At 38.6% G+C, this 18,813-nt stretch overlaps 2 protein-coding genes across 6 annotated transcripts; both read right to left on the bottom strand.

The window, feature by feature from the left end:
* Positions 1-104: 104 nt before the first annotated feature.
* Positions 105-4,321, bottom strand: LOC139950793 (mitochondrial coenzyme A diphosphatase NUDT8-like). Of its 5 annotated transcripts, XM_071949604.1 has the most exons (6): positions 4,233-4,321; positions 3,829-3,906; positions 3,278-3,429; positions 2,626-2,758; positions 2,218-2,304; positions 105-1,131 (listed from the first exon to the last, which is right to left on the bottom strand). In XM_071949604.1, exons 3-6 carry the CDS (start codon positions 3,301-3,303, stop codon positions 910-912), a joined length of 468 nt encoding a protein of 155 aa, XP_071805705.1. In that variant the 5' UTR covers positions 3,304-3,429; positions 3,829-3,906; positions 4,233-4,321; the 3' UTR covers positions 105-909. The 5 variants fall into 5 exon arrangements, with proteins under 5 accessions (XP_071805705.1, XP_071805708.1, XP_071805704.1 ...); XM_071949607.1 differs by lacking the exon at positions 3,278-3,429; XM_071949603.1 differs by having other exon boundaries at positions 3,278-3,906.
* Positions 4,322-4,723: 402 nt separating this feature from the next.
* On the bottom strand, positions 4,724-18,662 carry LOC139950865 (kelch-like protein 17). The gene is made up of 10 exons (XM_071949700.1): positions 18,034-18,662; positions 13,793-14,202; positions 12,864-12,985; positions 11,865-12,086; positions 11,036-11,152; positions 10,186-10,399; positions 9,158-9,302; positions 8,080-8,336; positions 7,617-7,872; positions 4,724-7,005 (listed from the first exon to the last, which is right to left on the bottom strand). Exons 2-10 carry the CDS (start codon positions 14,082-14,084, stop codon positions 6,798-6,800), a joined length of 1,833 nt encoding a protein of 610 aa, XP_071805801.1. The 5' UTR covers positions 14,085-14,202; positions 18,034-18,662; the 3' UTR covers positions 4,724-6,797.
* Positions 18,663-18,813: the final 151 nt, after the last annotated feature.

Below are 18,813 nucleotides of genomic sequence, written 5' to 3' on the forward strand. Positions count from 1 at the left end.
ACCAAAAATCAGAAAATAATTTGTCACAAAGAATAAAATAATTTTGCAATATAACACCCCCCCCCCCTATTAAAAATTGATTTGTCATTTTCGCTCGGTGGTATAAAAAAGAAATGCATTTTCTGACGTAGGAAAGCAGGAAGAAAGACGATGTGTCGTGGCCGAGTGGTTAAGAGCATCGAATTCAAGATCTGGTGGTTAAGTCACCGGTGCGTGGGTTCAATCCCTGTACGTAGTGACACGGGTCTCCTTGAGCAAGATGCGTTACTATCATTACTTCTCTTTACCCACAGGTATAAATGGGTACCTGCGAGGGTAGAGACTGATATTGTGAATGAAAAAGCCTTCGGAGCGCCACCACGGCAGCTTGGGGCTGTATACTCCCCAGGGAGCTGAGAAAGATTAAAGGGATATTGTTGGCCCAATGACCAGGGCACTAATGTAAAGCGAATTGAGAGGGTTTATTGTGAAATGCGCTATTTAAAGAAACACGTTGCCTTGGATCGGTCGAGTTGGTCTATAAAAAACACTTGTAACCGTTTGTTATAAAATGCATATGTTGTAAAAGTAGAATACAATTATCCATACAAACATGCACCGAAATTGCACGGTTGTCCTTTTACATCGTCGACAAACACGGTCGGCCATTTATGGGAGTCAAATTGTTGACTCCCATAAATGGCTGACCGTGTTAGTTTGCAAAGTAAAAGAAAAACGACGCAATTTTGAGGCAATAGTGTGTGGATCATTGTATTCTACTTTGAAAACATCTGTCTAACCATCTGCATTTTATACAAAATGGTTACAAAATGCTTTTTATAGACCAACTCGTCCGATCCAAGGCAAACGTGTTCCTTTAAGACTGTTATTATTATTATTATTATGGTTGACAAAGTTGTTTACAAGTTTTCACAAATAGATTGATTTTGTATACATGTATTGAGGTAACAGTGCGCTGAGTGTCATGTCCGTGAACAATGCAGTCAATCCCCATATATGAAAACCGCTTCCTTTAAATACAGGCATGGTGTACGGCCCTTTCTTTGTTGACTTTGGAGGATCAAACCGTGTATAACTGTTGTTGCGTGGGTCACAAAGTTCAGATATTGGTACACTGAAGACTAGCTCTACCTGTTGAAGAAACAAACAAGAATTGTTCAAAGAAACCACTTGGAACGCGGAAGATAAGAAACGATATGCCAAGCCTAGTGTCAAATTGAGCACTCTCGCAAATTCATAAAAATCTTAATTTTGAATTAACCAAACAACTGGGCCCAAATTCATAGAGCTGCTTAAAGCCATTGGACACCTTCGGTAAACAATATTGTCCAAGGCTCACACTTCAAGTATCACAACTTATATATAAAATAACAAACCTGTGAAAATTTAGGCTCAATCGGTCATTGGAGTCGGGAGAAAATAACGGGAAACATCCTTGTTTCCCTATGTTTCACCGTGTCATGACATGAGTTTAAAATAAATCCGTATTCTAGCTATCGAGAATTGATATTGTTTTAATGTTTTCTCAAAAAGTAAGCATTTCATGGAATAATATTTCAAGATAAGTCTTTCACCACTACCTTCTGTAAACCATGTAAGTTATTTGTAAATCTGTGAATTTTTGTTGTTGTCTGTACCGAAAGTGTATAATGGCTTTAAGCAGAAAATATTGCTTAACAAATTTATGCTAAGCAATTAATAAGCAGGATAATTGTCACAAGTTGTACACGTAGCATGGTAATTTGCCATGGTCATGTGAACAGGGCTAGAAGACGGCTCATTAACTACCTGTATGTCGTAGATCTATTGACATCCATTTATATATCAGTGCGGTACCCGCTGCCAAATCATAGCTTTCCAACTGCCTCTAGCTACCGGGCAATCACGCTAGTCTAGTTGGTAGAATTGCAAGGGTCGTGGGTTCGAATCCCACCCGAGTAATACGCCTGTGATATTTTTTCACAAGACTCGGGAAGTACCGAGTATACAGTACTAACACACATCGGTGTATATGGGTTTAAAACCAAAATTAATATATGTATGTCATTAGCTTTTTTAATCTGAACAAATTTGGGTTGAACCACATAACATTTTCTAGAACTGGACATGAACCTACAACCTCCGAATTAGTGTTCTGGAGCTCTACCAACTAGTAGCCCTATGTTGGCTATCTCCCTAATTTGTCAATATCTGAACTAAAAAACAATTGTTATTTACCTCCTTTTTGTTACACTGTTCATTTAATGTGTTGACATCCACGCTTTTGATAAAAGCAACTACTCCTGTTGCTAAAGCATCTCCTGTCTGAAACGGAGGACAGTATTAAAAAAGCAAAGACATTTATTTTGAATTTTCACAATCCCCTCACCTTCAGAGCAGTTCTTCAGTAAGGCATTTACCATTAATTCCTTCCCTTCAACCAGATGTACACGGTACTGTTTAGAAATAAGATTGTTCTTTACTGGAACATTTCAAAGGGCACCAAGGCAGTGGTACCTGGGACATATTCTCTGTGAGGTTGATATACAAAGGGACAACAGTCTGTTCTTGGAATGAATATTGTAATTATCAGAAATGATGATTAATATTAATAATTGTCAATATTTCCCACATACATGTTCTTACTCTGTTTGGAAGTGGGATGAGTTTACCCCAAACATCAACATCTTCAGGATTAACACCAATCTCTTCATTCATTTCTCTTAATGCCGTCTCGGTCACATCTTTGTCTCCATCTTCCTTCAGGCCACCAGGAAAACTACAATTTATATATATTCAACATTAATTTTGATCACACTTTGAACTTTAACAATTCATGCCCCTTGAAGTTGATCCTTGGAATGTATGCAATAGATTGAAATGCAAAGCTTGAATGATTTTAGGGAAATTGTTTTAACTTTTTAAAATAGTTCGTGTTATTAGGTGTTTGGCTTTAGTACTTCTAGAAACTATTTATAAGGCTCCCCCGTGAAGCCTTAGTTTCTAGAAGCAAGAAGGGCTTTAGTAGCCCACCTTGTTGGGCTGTTGGCTCTCTTTTAACATAACATCGGTCTAAAAGACGGATGTTAAAGGAGAGCGTAACATCCCAACAAGGTGGGCTAGAGTTTTAGAGGACACCCTTTCTAATTTGTAATAGTTTTAAAGTTAAAGCTGCAAGAGTGTTTTTGATGTTGTTTTAAGTGGGTTTTTTTTTTTCAGGGGGAAGCTTCAGGGGTGGGGGTGCTGTTTTGGCGAGACCAATTTTTAAGGGGGGGGGGGGCGCTTATGTTGATCTCACCAGATCTCTCCTCTGTGGGAAGACATATGCTGAGAGCGAAGTGTGAACAACACTGAAGGGATTCCATCGATGGTGCAGAGAGGAACGCACACGGCTGCTGTCTTTGGCGTTATTCCCTTTTTAGTCAGTCTTCTCACAGATGGTTTGATGGACTGCATAAATGTTATTGCTCGAGCTTTATTTTCATCACTGAACACCATAGAGTTTATTGTAGAAGTTTGTCCAGAGTTCATGTATCGCAGTGTGTGATACATAACAGAAGTTCGTGTTTTCTTTGCTGCACAAATTTTCTTTTGGTTTAGTGTGGAAAATGTCCTTGTTGTTGGTAAAAAAGACAAACTTGATGATGTAGTTGTAGTTGGTATAGTAATAGTAGTAACTTGTGAAGAAAGGTTTCTTTGGCATAAGCAACCTAGTGTATCATAATGTAAACTAAATAATGGTTTCCATCTCAAAGTTTTCAAACGCATTTTTCTACAAAACATTGCCATTACTTTTAATTTACTTAAAAGACTAGTTAAGTATTTATATTTTTGTTTCAATCAAAACACCTTTAAAAAAGAGTAAGCCGGTAAGTCAAGTCAGCAGAGGTGCATATGCTTAACTTATTCTCAATATCGTTTCAACACCTGAGAAAGAAAACAGAAGACAATACATAATTATTTTTAATAATTTAATTTAATTCAACACCCACCAACAAAAGTCAAAACAGAAGACGTCAAAAAGTTTGAACACTGCCTGTGTACACTGTACTGTTAGTGTTAGTTAGTGTACTGTAGTGTTAGTGTACTGTTAGTCATTTATTTAGTGTTAAATTTAAATCAAAATATCCCCAGCCATGTCCAACAATCTTTTAAATTAAATTTCAGTAACCATGGTAACTAACAACATTATGATTTACTACCTACACAAGCAGAATTTCCTCAAATTAAAAAGAAAAGCGAAATAAACTTACAACTTATGACACGGGGCGTTACTTTTTGCAGCAGACGGCTTGACGACTTGTGTTATTTTTTTTTTCATCACCACTAAATGTATCTGGCGCCCTCAAGAGTAAAAGTAGGTGCGAGCTTGAATAACCTTGTTTTCAAAATATTGTGTTGCTCGACCCCTCATGGCAATCAATTGTCATTTTGCTACACCTGTCGTATGAAGACGCAAGGGCCGAGCGATTTATTAATTAAGTTTATTCATTTGGTATGACATCTAGTTGACAATATTATTCTCAATTTATCTTGACAAGCAGAACAAGTAGAAATCGTTGCCATCTTAAGAAGTTTTTGTACTAAAAAACACAAAAATCTGAATTACGTAGGCTTTTTGATAAAGTACCTTTAACTTTCAACAGCCAATCAGAAACACTCTGTAATTGTATTCAGAAACTTTCTGAGCTCTTCTTCGAGAATTGAACAAAACTCAAACAAAGTCAAACACAAAGATAAATAATTGCCTTTTGCTGCAGCATTTATTTGTTCACAATAATTTAATAACTTGCACACACGAAAAGGAATGTAAAGGGCCTAATAAATTTGTAGGCGGGATTTTTTTCAAAGGATGGGGGGGGGGAGGCCTAAACAATACCCAAGGGCCTGATTTTAATACATTATACATCACTGCCAAAAAATCTGATTATTGCAAATTATGTTATAAATATTTATTAATTATATTCAATTTAAATATATTACATCATCAAATAAAATGATTATCCATCACAACATTTGTTTCTAAAATTAAACAAGAAACTCGCAAATACTGTCACAATCTTTTACAATTAATTGTCCTTTAGAAACTTTTCCCACATAAATTTATCAACAAAACCATTTGCAACACCTTCTTGTTGTTGCAGAATTCAGGACTGGGGTATCATCTTTTGCATAGGGCACTTTCATTGGAAAAGCTGAAAGTCTTTGGGAAATTTCTGAAGGGGCAGCAAGGCCAAGACCAGGGGAATGTGGACTCCACTTAGTTCGACCCCTGAGTACAGTCTTTTTAATGGTAAGAATGATGTATTGAAATGTCCAGGGAAAGTTTGATGAGACATCACCTTATTAAAGAAACATTACAGAATTGGTTTTGCTTTATTCAAAAACACTTTTCGTCAAATAATTTTTGAGAAAATGTTGATGATCTTGACACTCTGGCAGTTCCAAAGTTGTGTGCTCAAATAAATGTCTTTGTTGTATAACTTACAAAGTTATGTAAACAATAATAATACGTCTGTTTACAAATATTTTAGCTTAAATATCAAAGAGTAGAATACTGTTTCAGACCGATACACAAATGGATGATTATTTGTCACAATTTTTAGTTGTTTTATGCAGCAGAAAAGGCCATGAAAGTGTTAAAGACATTTTTAATTAGTCATGGAAGTAAAGTTTTAAATTCAACGCCCTCAAAGACCATAAATGATTGAATGCTAAACAGAATTAACACAAATGCTGATATTCTACTGACCTTTGACCTAGGTCAACATCAAGGTCACAACCTCAAGGTTTCTAAAAATCATGATGACACATTTTGTATGACGACAAATTAAAAAACAACCTTTTGTACCCTTAAAATATATATCACTTTAAGAATTTATTTGCAATTGATCAGCCGTGTATGCATTGCTTAAAAAAATTGCACCTTTAGCTTTTTGTTTTGAAACATTTTCACAGTTATTTACTAAAATTGTTATCCTTTTATAAAAAATGCAAACAATTTCTTTTTTAGTAACTGTTAAACTGATGTTGTCAAGGCTTGCCAACTTTATACATTGTTTGCTTAAAGATCTATTTGTTAAGTTTTAGGAAAACAATTTCTTCTCGCTGTTCGTCCGGGAAAAAAAGCATTTGGTCTATATTCATATGTTTGAAAAGTTTACTCAGAATCATCTGAAGGCAGCAAGTTGATAAAGAGGAAACAAAATTCAACAAACGATCAATTTCAAATGCAACACACTCTTTGACAAATCCAAAAATCAAAATATCCAAGTTGAGAATGATCAGTACAGTATCTTGAACCATAAAAGCTTGTAGATAAGAATGTTTGCTGTAAAGTTTATGGTAAGCATTGCTTTATGCACACTTTAAAGGTAGTGGACACTATTGGTAGTTGTCAAAGACTAGCCTTCACAGTTGTTGTATCTCAACATATGCATAAAATAACAAACCTGTGAAAATTTGAGCTCAATCGGTCATCGAACTTGCGAGATAATAATGAAAGAAAAAATACCCTTGTCACAAGAAGTTGTGTACGTTTAGATAGTTGATTTCGAGACCTCATGTTCTAAACTTGAGGTCTCGAAATCAAATTTGTGGAAAATTCCTTCTTTCTCGAAAACTATGGCACTTCAGAGGGAGCCATTTCTCACAATGTTTTATACCATCAACCTCTCCCCATTACTCGTTACCAAGAAAGGTTTTACGCTAATAATTATTTTGAGTAATTACCAATAGTGTCCACTGCCTTTAAAAAGTACACGAATCGAATTAATAATAATTATTGCACAGTGTTCAGCGTAAGTTTTTGTTCCCCATCAAAACTTAACTTGATTGAGCCCAATATGGGACACCACCTTAGTTACCGTAATGCCTACACTACTTCTTCTTGTGACCATGGTACTTATATTGTTCCAGTGGTGTGTTTTGGGATCGTAGCGCTCCACGCTGTTTAGACTGCTACTGCCGTCGTTTCCCCCGACAACGTAGAGTTGGTTGTCCATGGCAACAGCATCATGGGTGCTCCTAGTCAGAATAATCGTCAAGAACATGATTTATATTTTGGTCAAAAGAAATATTGTGACAAAGAAATATACCAACGAAGGTGTGGTAAGACTGGTCCCTCTTTCCTTAAACCCCCCACCCTCCCCCCCAACAAATTTTGTTTCACCAATTTGAATACTTATTACCAATCCCTTGGTCAATATCGTTTTGATTTGGTCAGGTTTGCAGTAACACCATGTGAAAATCTTTGTTTTTAGTACTGCTGTTTCCAAAAACAACCGGTGGTTGACAACTCCACCAGTTCTGTTCGGAACCAACAGTACTCTAAAAAGGGAAATTTTCACATGGTGCTACCACAAACCTCACCTTATTATACTCCCACCAAGCAAGTTTCAAATCCTACTTAATGCATTAACTCTTTTGAAGTTCACTCCATGCCTGTTTTTTGAGACAAGGCTACCTTATTTAGTGTAAAAGGATAAAAGTTGGGGTGCAAATGCAAGGCGTCCGGAGACTTCCTTTCTTATTAAAGGGGTGCAATTTGAATGGAAAAAGATGTGTTTCCAATGAAGTACTCAATGCCCTGTTTTTATCTGATAGATTTATGCTTTTTCTTTCAGTCCCCATCTTACCTCCTGACAGACATAGACGGAACCGGTTCCCACAGGTTGATATCCGGATTAAACCGCTCTGCACTGCTCAGACAAGCCGCTCCATCATTCCCACCGACAACATAAAGAGCGCCCTCAACCACAGCTGCTCCAGTGCTACTGCGTCGGCTGATCATGTGCGGCATTTGTACCCATATGTTCGTCTGTGGGTCGTAGCGTTCAACGCTGGAAAGGTGACATGAGCCGTCGTAACCTCCGATCGCATACAAGCAACCGTCTGCAAAAAACCAGTAAGTTTGAAAGATTTGTTTATTTGCACACTGTAAGGTTGACATGGGCCTAATTTGGTCGGCAAAAATTGCTGTGCCCCTTCATGGCTTGAAATGACCTTGAGCATTTCCAATGACATGTTTTCAACACGAACGACATTTCAAGTAATTTGCGTTTACCAATGACAATTTTTGGTCATAGTCGGTTCACCTACCCATAACAGTGACTTTCACATAGCGTCTTCTAACTGACATAGCAGCTACTGAAGTCCAGGTGTTAGTCAAGGGATCGTATCGTTCCATACTGTTCAGACAAGACGCTCCGTCGTACCCACCCACAGCATACAGAAGTCCATTCAGGACCGCCACACCTAAGCTGCTTCGCTTGGTACCCATCGGCGTTACCTCTTTCCATGCGTTTGTTTGTGGGTTGTAACTTTCCACTAAGGCCAAGTCAACTGTACCGTCGTATCTGTTGAAAAAATGGAAAGAAAAATGATCTCTTAGTGAGCAACTCCTTTTTACAAACGTAGTGAGATAACATAATCTACCTGGCAAGTAGTGAACACATGGTGCTCCTGCAAACCAAATATATATTGATACCCCACCATGCAAAGCCTCAAAATCCACGTAGTAAGATAAGTTATGAATTCTAATGGGATTGGACGAGGACTTATATTTCACTTTGGGCAAAGCATTTTAAAAACTGTCAAGAGGAGGAATGACAGCAGTTTTGAATAAAAAACCAAAGACATGTCTACAAATATTTGTTTACTTTTCTAGAATGTAGAAGTGTTTTCAGAAACCAGCTCTTACAAACTTCCCCTACCGTGTCATGCTTTAAACCATTTTTTTTAAAAGAACTTGTATATTACAAACTTTAAAACAATCAGACTGCCAACATAGACGTGGCGTGTCATGGCCGAGTGGTTAAGAGCACCAGATTCAAGCTCTGCAGTTTGATCAGCAGAGTGTGGGTTCGAATCCCGGTTGTGACACTTGCTACATAAAATTGGGGAGGTAGTGCTTTCTGCTCTACCGGCCAGGCTTCGGACTGATGATACCTAAGCCTTCATCCGTATGGACTGTAAAAGGGGTAACCCTGTGTCAGCCCTAGGAGTAGGTGGCAACGACCTCTGGACAAAAATAATTGTAGCCCACACCTTGAAGTGGCCTTCAGTCCTTGTGTGTCTGGCGACTTGCATTTAGTTGTGAACAACCAAAGCAGTTTATCTATTGGTTTACAAGTTCAAGTCCTGGCTGTTGTCACACTCATAAAAAAAAACACCTCACCCTCCGACTGCATACACCAGCCTGCTGATAGTAGCTACGCCTAGTCGGGCTCTCCGGGTGCTCATGGGTGGTAACGCGTGCCACGTGTCACTCCGTGGGTCGTAACATTCACACTCGCTATGAATTGCGAATAGGCTACCACCGCCTGCAGTGGGATATATCAGAAATGATCGTAATGAGATGTTGCAAAGTAAAGGATAATCATCCAGGAAAATTTCAATCAGAGAGCTTTCTATACATACCATTTACTCAAGCTTGGTGGTCTGGGGTGGATTTCACAAAGAGTTAGGACTAGTCTTATCTTGAGTTAGGAACAGTTACTCGTCCTAACTTAGGACTATCCATGCAATTTGTATATCTCTTAGGACTAGTCCTAAGTTAGGACTTGTCCTAACTCTTTGTGAGATCGACCCCTGGTTAGCCGGTAGTGGTATCTTTCCTTGTCTTCTACCTCTAGGACCCCCAATTCAAATCACACCGGTGTACTATGTGGATTGGGTTTTCAGTCCCTACCCAACTGCGTTGGGTTTTCCCTACAATAATTCTCTGGGGTTTTCCTCCCACATCTAAAACTGAAACTTCCTTCATTGTCTTCTCTCTATTGGGTTTTTGGCTAGTATAGTTATTAAGTTCGCTTTTCGGAGAGTCCTTGGCTTCACAACATAAATAAATAAAATTTAATGAAATTTAATTTTTGATCAGCAAAAGATCTTTTGCGGATTTATGTATCAAAATAAATGTTGATACTGATGATTATCATCTATAATTCAAATAAATCAGTGCTGTTTCAGAAATAGGAATTCGGGACTTGAACTTCACTCTTGAAGGGGCGTGGCAATTTTCCTCAGGTAAGAGGAACACTATGAGGAAAATGTAAACTTTTATTGAAACTTTGTAAAGGACACCACAACAAAAGCACAGGGCACCATGGCAATCGCTGTGGGTGCCGCAGGTTATTTTGTCGATACTGGTGCCGCAGGTTATTTCAAGGCCTGTGAATTTAGTTTTAATTTCGATTGCGACCCTACCAATAGAGAACAGCATGGGTACACAGGCTGAGTTATGTCTCTCTTTAGTTCGGGGTGTCTGCATTAAGGCTCGCTGTTCTGGTAGCAAGTGATACTTCAACGCTTCAATCAGGAAATCTTTACACTCGGGGCTGCCTCGGATAATCGGTTCCGTCTCAACATTGTTGACTAGAAAGTCACGGGTGAGGAGGGGGAGACGAACTAGCTCCATCAACTGTGAAGGAAATGTTTTGAAAAAGAGGAGTATAATTTGGTGTGATATTGGTGTGATATATAAACTGTGATTTCAAAGCAGGTGCTGCATTGATTTGAGTAAGATTTGAAACTTTGCACGGTTGAAGAATAACTATGAAAGCTTTGCAGTTACACATAATATCTCTTTTGAGTAGTGTTTTTGTGTGTTTAAACAATTTTTTTTATGCAAGTCGCCAGACACACAAGGCCTGAAGGCCACTTCAAGGTGTGGCCTACAGTTACTTTTTTTCCAGAGGCTGTTGCCACCTACTCCTAGAGCTGAAACAGTGTTACCCCTTTCACAGTCCATACAGATGTAGGCTTGGGTATCATCAGTCCGAAGCCTTGCCGTTAGAGTAGAAAGCACTACCTCCCCAATTGTGTTGATTCTGAAAAGAACCGGTGGCTATAACGACTCAACATTTCGATCATGCTCTGATTGTCTTCAGGGGAATGCTGGACTGTTGGACTGCTGTTGTTGGATGCTACTAAGTCCAGCATTCTCCTGAAGACGATCGCTTTTGCCCATCTTGTCGGTGTAAGGGCGAAAACCAAGTAGAAATCTTTACCTATCCCTGATACAAAATTAATATCTATAAAAGCTTAATTTGGTTACCTTGTCAACGTATTTTAGTCTGGGTTGTAGATCAGTTCTAACCCACATCACTACTGCGTTGAAGACGTCTTCCTCTGACGTTATGTTTAACTGCTCACTGGAGATGAGTTGGGCAACCTGTGAGATTAAATGAAAACAAAACCCTAAATTTTGTGTTGAAGGTGATCTTAAGACCTCATGGATTGTGAATGTTTCTTCGGTATCACTCTTGTGTGTATTTTTTTTACTCATCAAGTCATTTTATGTATACAGTGTAGGACAAGAATCTCACGTTGTTTCATCAATGTTACCAATAAATTAATGAATGCGCATGATGTCATTAGAGTAGGGCGCCCTCGCACAGAGGTCACAAGAAGGTAGCTTATTTGGCTCAACCTTGCTTCCAAACCGAAAAATTACAACGTTCGTCAACTGCGTTCTTTACATCTCTGGATAACTAGAAACAAAGGAATAAATTTTGCAATTTATTGAAAGACTAGAAAACCATGTTGTTAAGACTTCAGTGAGTTATAATTACTGCTTTGGTTCATTGTCAAAGACCAGTGTTCTCACTTGGCGTATCACAACATTTACATAAATTAACAAATCTGTGAAGATTTGGGCACAACTGATCATCAGTTGCAAGAAAATAATGAAAGAAAAAACACCCTTGTTGCACACATTTGTGTGCTTTCAGATGCCAGAGGAAGGCTTCAGGCCAGAAGTCTTTCTCAGATTCAAATGTTTTAGTGAGAAGTTACCTCTTTCTGAAGAACTATATATGCCCAGTGCCTTTAAGGGAGTGGTTGGGTTTTTGGTGATTAACATGTAGACGATGACAGCTTTTTACCTCATCAACAGGTAGATGAAGATACTCCTCTGTGTTCACAACATGATTAAAGTTTTGCAACGAGTAGAGAAGTGATGATTGTTCCAAGTCGTAGCATCCGTGCATATCGGCAAAGCGTCGGATCCCGAGGCAGTTTGACGGATCAAGCTGACCGAGGAGGAATTTACAGCAGGCATCGCGGACGCTGTGAAGCTGTAGGACACTGGCTGCTGGAAGGAGAGCCTAAATAAAACAGAAAGTACACCAGAGTAGGTAAGATTGCTAGGAAGTAAGCAGGAACCAGGATTTATGCAAGCAGTGGTGTTGTGGGGGACGGGGCGCGTTGCCTTAGAGTGCGGACACTGTCAAGCTGAAGGACACTAGCGGCTGGAAGGAGAGCCTAAATAAAACAGAAAGTAAACCAAAGTAGGTAAGATTGCTTTCAAACAAATGTCTCCTGAGTAAAAGTAACCAGGAAACAGGATTTATGCAAGCAGTTGTGTAGCTGGGGAGAAGGGGCTGGCCCTGGGGCGCGGGCCGTCTTAGAGGGCATCGCGGACGCTGTGAAGCTGGAGGACACTGGCTGCAAGAAGGAGAGAGCCTAGATTAAACAAAATGTCTCCTCAGGTAAAATAAGCAGGAACCAGACTTCAAACATGCAGTCAGTAAGTGCAGCTTGGGGGTCTGGGTGTCGCCTGAGAGGGCACCAAAATGTCCAATGTCAGTTTTATGTTCTTCAAGGATATACGCTTTGGGATAAAACCTCAAGCAAGTGACACCATTCAAGTATGGTGCCATCAGCCAGAGGTAAAACAAGTTTGTTCTTTGGCCCATCCATGTGCTACGCGTACAAAGAGGTGCACTTCTTCCGTTTCATCATCATTTGACAGGGGATGACATCAATGAAAACAAAAAAGTACAGGGGATGAAAATGTTCCTATTTGAAAATAGGAACATTTCAAGATGAAAAACGGCAAAGACCTTGAAAATCTCAGAATGCTTAAATTTTTAATTTCTAACCTGTACATTCTTCTCTCCGATGTTAATTTCTGCAGTGTACGCAAACTGAACGAGTTGTTCTACTGCACTTGCTTGGATGTCGTGAAGGCAGACCTCAGTCTGTCGAGACTCTGTCATATTACCTAAAAGAAGAAATTTCATCCAAGTTAGAAAAGAATGAGTTTACCAGTTACAACCATGTACTAAATATATCTTTTCTTGAAGTGACGGTTCCCAAAAAAAACCCAGAGGTGAGTGAAGTCTCAAGTTTGAAAACTTTATTGAACTCTGCTCATCTTGAAGAAAAAAAGCAGAGTGCACTTTGATTTAAATCACCTCTGATTGTTCTCAACCCTCTTCTTCGAAGATAAATGTTATGGTCACCAATACACCAGAGTCTTTTATTAAAGACACTGGACACTATTGGTAGTTGTCAAAGACCAGTCTTCTCACTTGGTGTATCTCAACATATAAACAAAATAACAAACCTGTGAACATTTGAGCTCAACTGGTCGTCTTAGTTCCGAGATAATAATGTAAGAAAAAAAACACCATGTCACATGAGGTTGTGTGCTTTCGGATGCTTGATTTCGGGACCTCAAATTCTAAATCTGAGGTCTCAAAATCAAATTAGTGGAAAATTACTTCTTTCTTGAAAACTACGCTACTTCAGAGGAGGGAGCCAATTCTCACAATGTTTTATACTATCAACAGCTCTCGATTGCTTGTTGCCAAGTAAGTTTTTATGCTAATAATTACTTTGAGTAATTACCAATAGTGTCCACTGCCTTTAAGTACACATCGTTAAGCTTCAAAACACAACACAAAGGACACCTAGAGACTTTCAGCCTTGGATCTCCTCAGCGTTTATAAACTGCTTCTTCAAATACCCTTTCACCTTCCAGCAATTTTCAATTTTGAAAAGATGATATATTTAGACTTAAACTCACTTGTAAACATTGCATGGAAGTATGCACTGCAAGACGCCAGGACCAACTTATGAGCCGAAATAACCTTGTCACCGACTTTCAGTATGATGTCGCATAGTGTCGCTTGTTGACGCATACGATTCATCGCGACGAAAGCGTCGTTAGCGTGGCGCGATGCCCGGTGTGTGAAGTACTCTCCGAGTTTGGCATTCTGTGATGTACAACCCACTGGGCTGATTACCGGTGAAGCAGGGTGCCGGGATAGAGCCCGGTGGTGGGAAACTTGCACAGAGAGCTCCAATTTCTTATCCATTTTGAATAATTCTTAAAGTCCTCACAGTTTTTGTCTATCCAAAGTAAAAACCGAACTTGTTGATATTTCTTCGTTGGATTAGTGAGAATATCATTCACTCCATCAATGTAGTAGATTCCTGAGGGAGAAAAAAACCAACAAAACAGACTATGAATTCATGCAACTTAAAACAACGTATGTACTAAGTCAAAACTCATGTAAAAACAAATGACAAATTTAAGGGGAAGAGTTTCAATTTTATACTGCATACTGTATGACGTTTTCTGTTCACTGTTCCATGAATACAAAAAATGTTTAACCACAAAACAACAAAGATGTATCTCATTCAAACACTCATTACAAACAAGTAAACATGTAAACATGTTTACCATTATAAGCTTGTTTACACATACCAAAAGCTTTTAAACCTAAGTCAGAGATTACTTTTGACATTCTTGTAATCTTTACTCAATTATTTGGAGTTGAGCTTTTAAGATACAGTTCAATTGATACAGTCAAAATATCTTGTTCGTAAAACCACAAAAGTACACTTTTTTACAATCCCTGGGAAATGCGCACAATAGAAAACCTTGGCACCATTTATTGTCGACTAAACGTGTTGGTCATACACAATGAAAAGAAAAATTAGCTTAAAATTCCACAAGACCAATGGTCTGTTACGAGATAAACATCCTGCGTTTTTGTGTAGGGGTATTAAAATATTTAGTGGACGGTATCATGTAGTGTAAATGTGTGGGTTGTTAGGACTTTTAACTGGGGAAATGCACTTATTCATATAACATGCAGCACAGGAAGTGGAGTTAAGCTGGATGGGCTTGATTTCCCTTGCTCTATAATTTCACAAAGCACTAAGATTCATCTTTAAAGACGAGTTCAAGCTGTGAGTTACGTACCTTAGAGCACAAAGGAAGGAAAGAAATAGGACAAGGGTAATACAGACATGAAATATTTCAGCCTTCAATGTGATTTTTAATTCTGCCTCAGAAAAATCAGCAAAATTGATATCAAATAGCTTGGGAAAAAAACCTATTGTACCATTCCCCCTTGTTCTTGCCAGAATTGTCCTACCTTTACCTATTCCTGTTTTTTCAAAAGAGCCATAAATTATATTATGCATGCGTGGTATTAGCACAGAAGATAGCAGTGTGATATCAAACTTTGCTTAGCAATTAAGATTGATACACATTCTTTTAAGAACAATCTTAGCTCGTTGTGATGTCAAGCCCTGTACATGTACCCAGATTTCCACTTCACCATTAAATGAAGCTTCTCTTGCTGCTAGCAAAATTGACAAGTTCAAAATGAATAATAGCTAAATCTTGATGATATTGTTGTTAACCAAACTAGAATTGGGTCAGATGTTCATTTGAACAGGAAGGAAAAAAGGCTTTGATAAAAATTACAATTTACAGAAATAAGTCAGACAAAAAATTGGCAAATTCTTGTTTTTGAAAATGTATAATCAATCAAAGTAAGCAAATAACAATAGGCAAAGTGTTTTTTTAGTTTGGTATGGTCACAAGTACTTAGTAAACCAGTCCTTCATGAATTTATCAGCCAATTTTATCAGTCAATAAAGTTCAAGGTGCTTTAGCCTATCCATTGAATATTAAAACTAACTGCCCCACGGATTTAAACCTTTTGAATACATTAGGTAATTTTGTAGGCTACAACTGCTTCATTTTTAAAGGCAGTGGACACTATTGGTAATTACTCATAATAAGTATTAGCATAAAACCTTTCTTGGTGACGAGTAATGGGGAGAGGTTGATGGTATAAAACATTGTGAGAAACACTCCCTCTGAAGTGCCATAGTTTTCGAGAAAGAAGTAAATTTCCACCAATTTGATTTCGAGACCTCAGATTTAGAACTTGAGGTCTCGAAATCAACCATCTAAATGCACACAACCTCGTGTGTTAAGAGTGTTTTTTCTTTCATTATTATCTCGCAAGTTCGATGACCAATTGAGCTCAAATTTTCACAGGTTTGTTATTTTATGCATATGTGTTGAGATACACCCAACTGTGAAGGCTAGTCTTTGACAGTTACCAATAGTGTCCACTGCCTTTAATAAAATAAAATTAAAGTGGGTTTTGTGATTTAATTGGTATATTGGTGACTTGTAATCAATCAAGGCAGGATGCTGTACTTTATTTATGAATGAACTCATCGTAGCATGACCTACTTTAAAAATTTGCCGGATACTACCCATGATTGGTCACAAGGAATTTACTTTTAAAGCATGAAAATAGCTCGCTTATTTTACACATGTTACTGGCCAAAATTTCATGCCATATACATTGCTTATGACTAGTATTTAGCTGTTGTTTACTTAACATAACAATTGAGTGGAGTCTTGGCCGGTAATCTGATTTTACTAAGCAATGAATTTTTTGCTTAAAAGCAAACTTTTGTGCTTAAGCAGCTCTATGAAATTGGGCCCTGGATACACGGAGGGCAAGGAAAAAGCTCTTGAAAACACAAAATTACAATAGTACACTGTAACTCCTTTTATGGCAAATATGCACAGTGAGGTGATGATGTTGACAAAACAAATATTTAGCAAACTGGTCACAGCATGGAGCTATACAAAGGACACAGCTGGAGGAGATGTTTGCCATCTCACATTGGAGTATAGACCTTAATGCACATGACGTGATTTCAGTAGGGCGCCCTCACTTAGAGGTCAAAAGGAGGTTGTTCATTGGCCAATCCTGTGGGCCGTGCGTACAAATCTGTGCGTTTTGATTGTTTCGTCACCGTTTTTCCACTAAGATGGCCACTGGATGACGTCAATGCATTTTAAGGTCTGTTTTAGATTATACAACTATAAACCAATTAAGGGAATGATTTTGAATTGAAAGATAAAAATAGATTTTATGCCCGACCAAATCATACAACTTCAACTGCCCCATGAAAGAATTGCAGCCCTCAGTCTGTGCCACCCAAATTGAGCTAAAATTATTAATACTTGATAGAATGACTCACTAGGGTGGGATTATTTTAAAGATTAGCTGAGCATTGATTTATAATTCAGGGTCTATTTATGTACCATGTAGATGATGAGTCAGTCGGGATGCAATTTCAGCTAGCCACTCACACTTACACTAGACAATAAGGCGTGAAAAGATCTATGAAGGTGTAGAGATGGGATTTTAAGTGAGAAAGGTGGGAGGGGAATAGGGATTGGGGGGGGGGGGTAGGTCCGTGGCGGATTTTGGCAGTGGCAGTCTTTCATTGGGGGTGACCTCCCACCCCAATGACCTAGCCCCATTTGTGGGTCAAACTCGGAATCCCAAGATTCAGAGCCACACTAGTGGGGCTGAAGGGTAACTCTAACCCTCCATCCTCCCAACTGAGATTGTATGTCTGGAGGATCCGGAAGGTTACAAAAGACCCTTCCCATGAAATATGTAAATTGCACGTAGCGCATGCGCACTAACCTTTTGGTTGGCACTATGAGGGAACATCGCGCTGTTTTGTACGCGGCGAATGGGTGCGTGACGCAGACGCGACTGCGTGTCTGCTTAGTGCACAACTCTATGGCGTTTGCCAACCAACAGGGTCTGTACGCATGCGTGAATGTGATTAGCATATTTCATGGGAAGGGTCCATTATCACAACTATAACTTGTTTTATAAGCCTATTGTTACAGTTTCTGTCTGTAGACATACATGTAAGTAAGGTAGATACAATAAAAATGCATTGAAAAACACGTTCAGAAACATACAATTAATAATTGTAATATATAAAAATAATAGAAAGAAAAATAATAATATTATTAGGCCTAGCCTAGGGCAGCTAGGTCTAGATTTGTTCATACAATTTTTCAATTAAAAACAATTATATGTGAAATTTAATATGAAAATTGAAATCAAAGTCAAAGACTTAAGCACATATACTACAAAAACAGACATATTCAATGACTTTCACAGAATTCATACTTGCCTGTTCAATAACATGATCATCGCTCCTTATTTGGCGTTGATCAGCATCTATTTCATTCATATCGCCACATCCCAAAACACCATCACTGAACCGCTGAGCAAGTTGAGTTCGTCTGGATTGTAAATGTACCCCAAAAATAATCAAAAAAACACTCATAAACCCGCCAATACACAACAAAGACCCGCTAGTGAAGTCTTCTATTATCATGGAGAAAAAAACAGCAACAATAGGCCATCTGGTTGTTCCTTGTTTATTCACCATTCACTGTTCCACATTCAGACATAATCTGCTCCTCGCACCTGCTCGAAGACCCGGATACTAGTCGGGTACATTTCCTGCATTCCCCCCACCGATTTGGTCAGTCGACACCCGGCCCGCCGCCTGGTCACCGGTAAATGTTTATCATTTTCTGCACCAATGGTTTCACGTGACGCTGTTGACTAAAATTTGCCCCAGGCAACATTTTATACAAAAGCTGTGGTTTTAGTCACGGCCGGATATAAGCTTCGTTGTAAAATCAGCATCTTCGCCTGTTTGATGTGTTTCGGTTTGTGTTTTTAGAGGATGATGTTGAATTGTTTATTACATGAAAACGAGGCAAACTGAGAATGGAATCCATCAAGCCTCGAAATCAATCAATCAAAAGGAAATAGTTTGACCGCTGATGGCGCGCCCAGCCGTCAGTGCTGCTTCGGAATATTTCATAGGTTATATAGGGGTGTTTAAATTTTAGCATAAAATATTTATAATATATTTAACCCACAAAATATCATTTGATGG

Source organism: Asterias amurensis, chromosome 18 (assembly GCF_032118995.1).
Source record: "Asterias amurensis chromosome 18, ASM3211899v1".
Classification (NCBI taxonomy): Eukaryota; Metazoa; Echinodermata; class Asteroidea; order Forcipulatida; family Asteriidae; genus Asterias; species Asterias amurensis.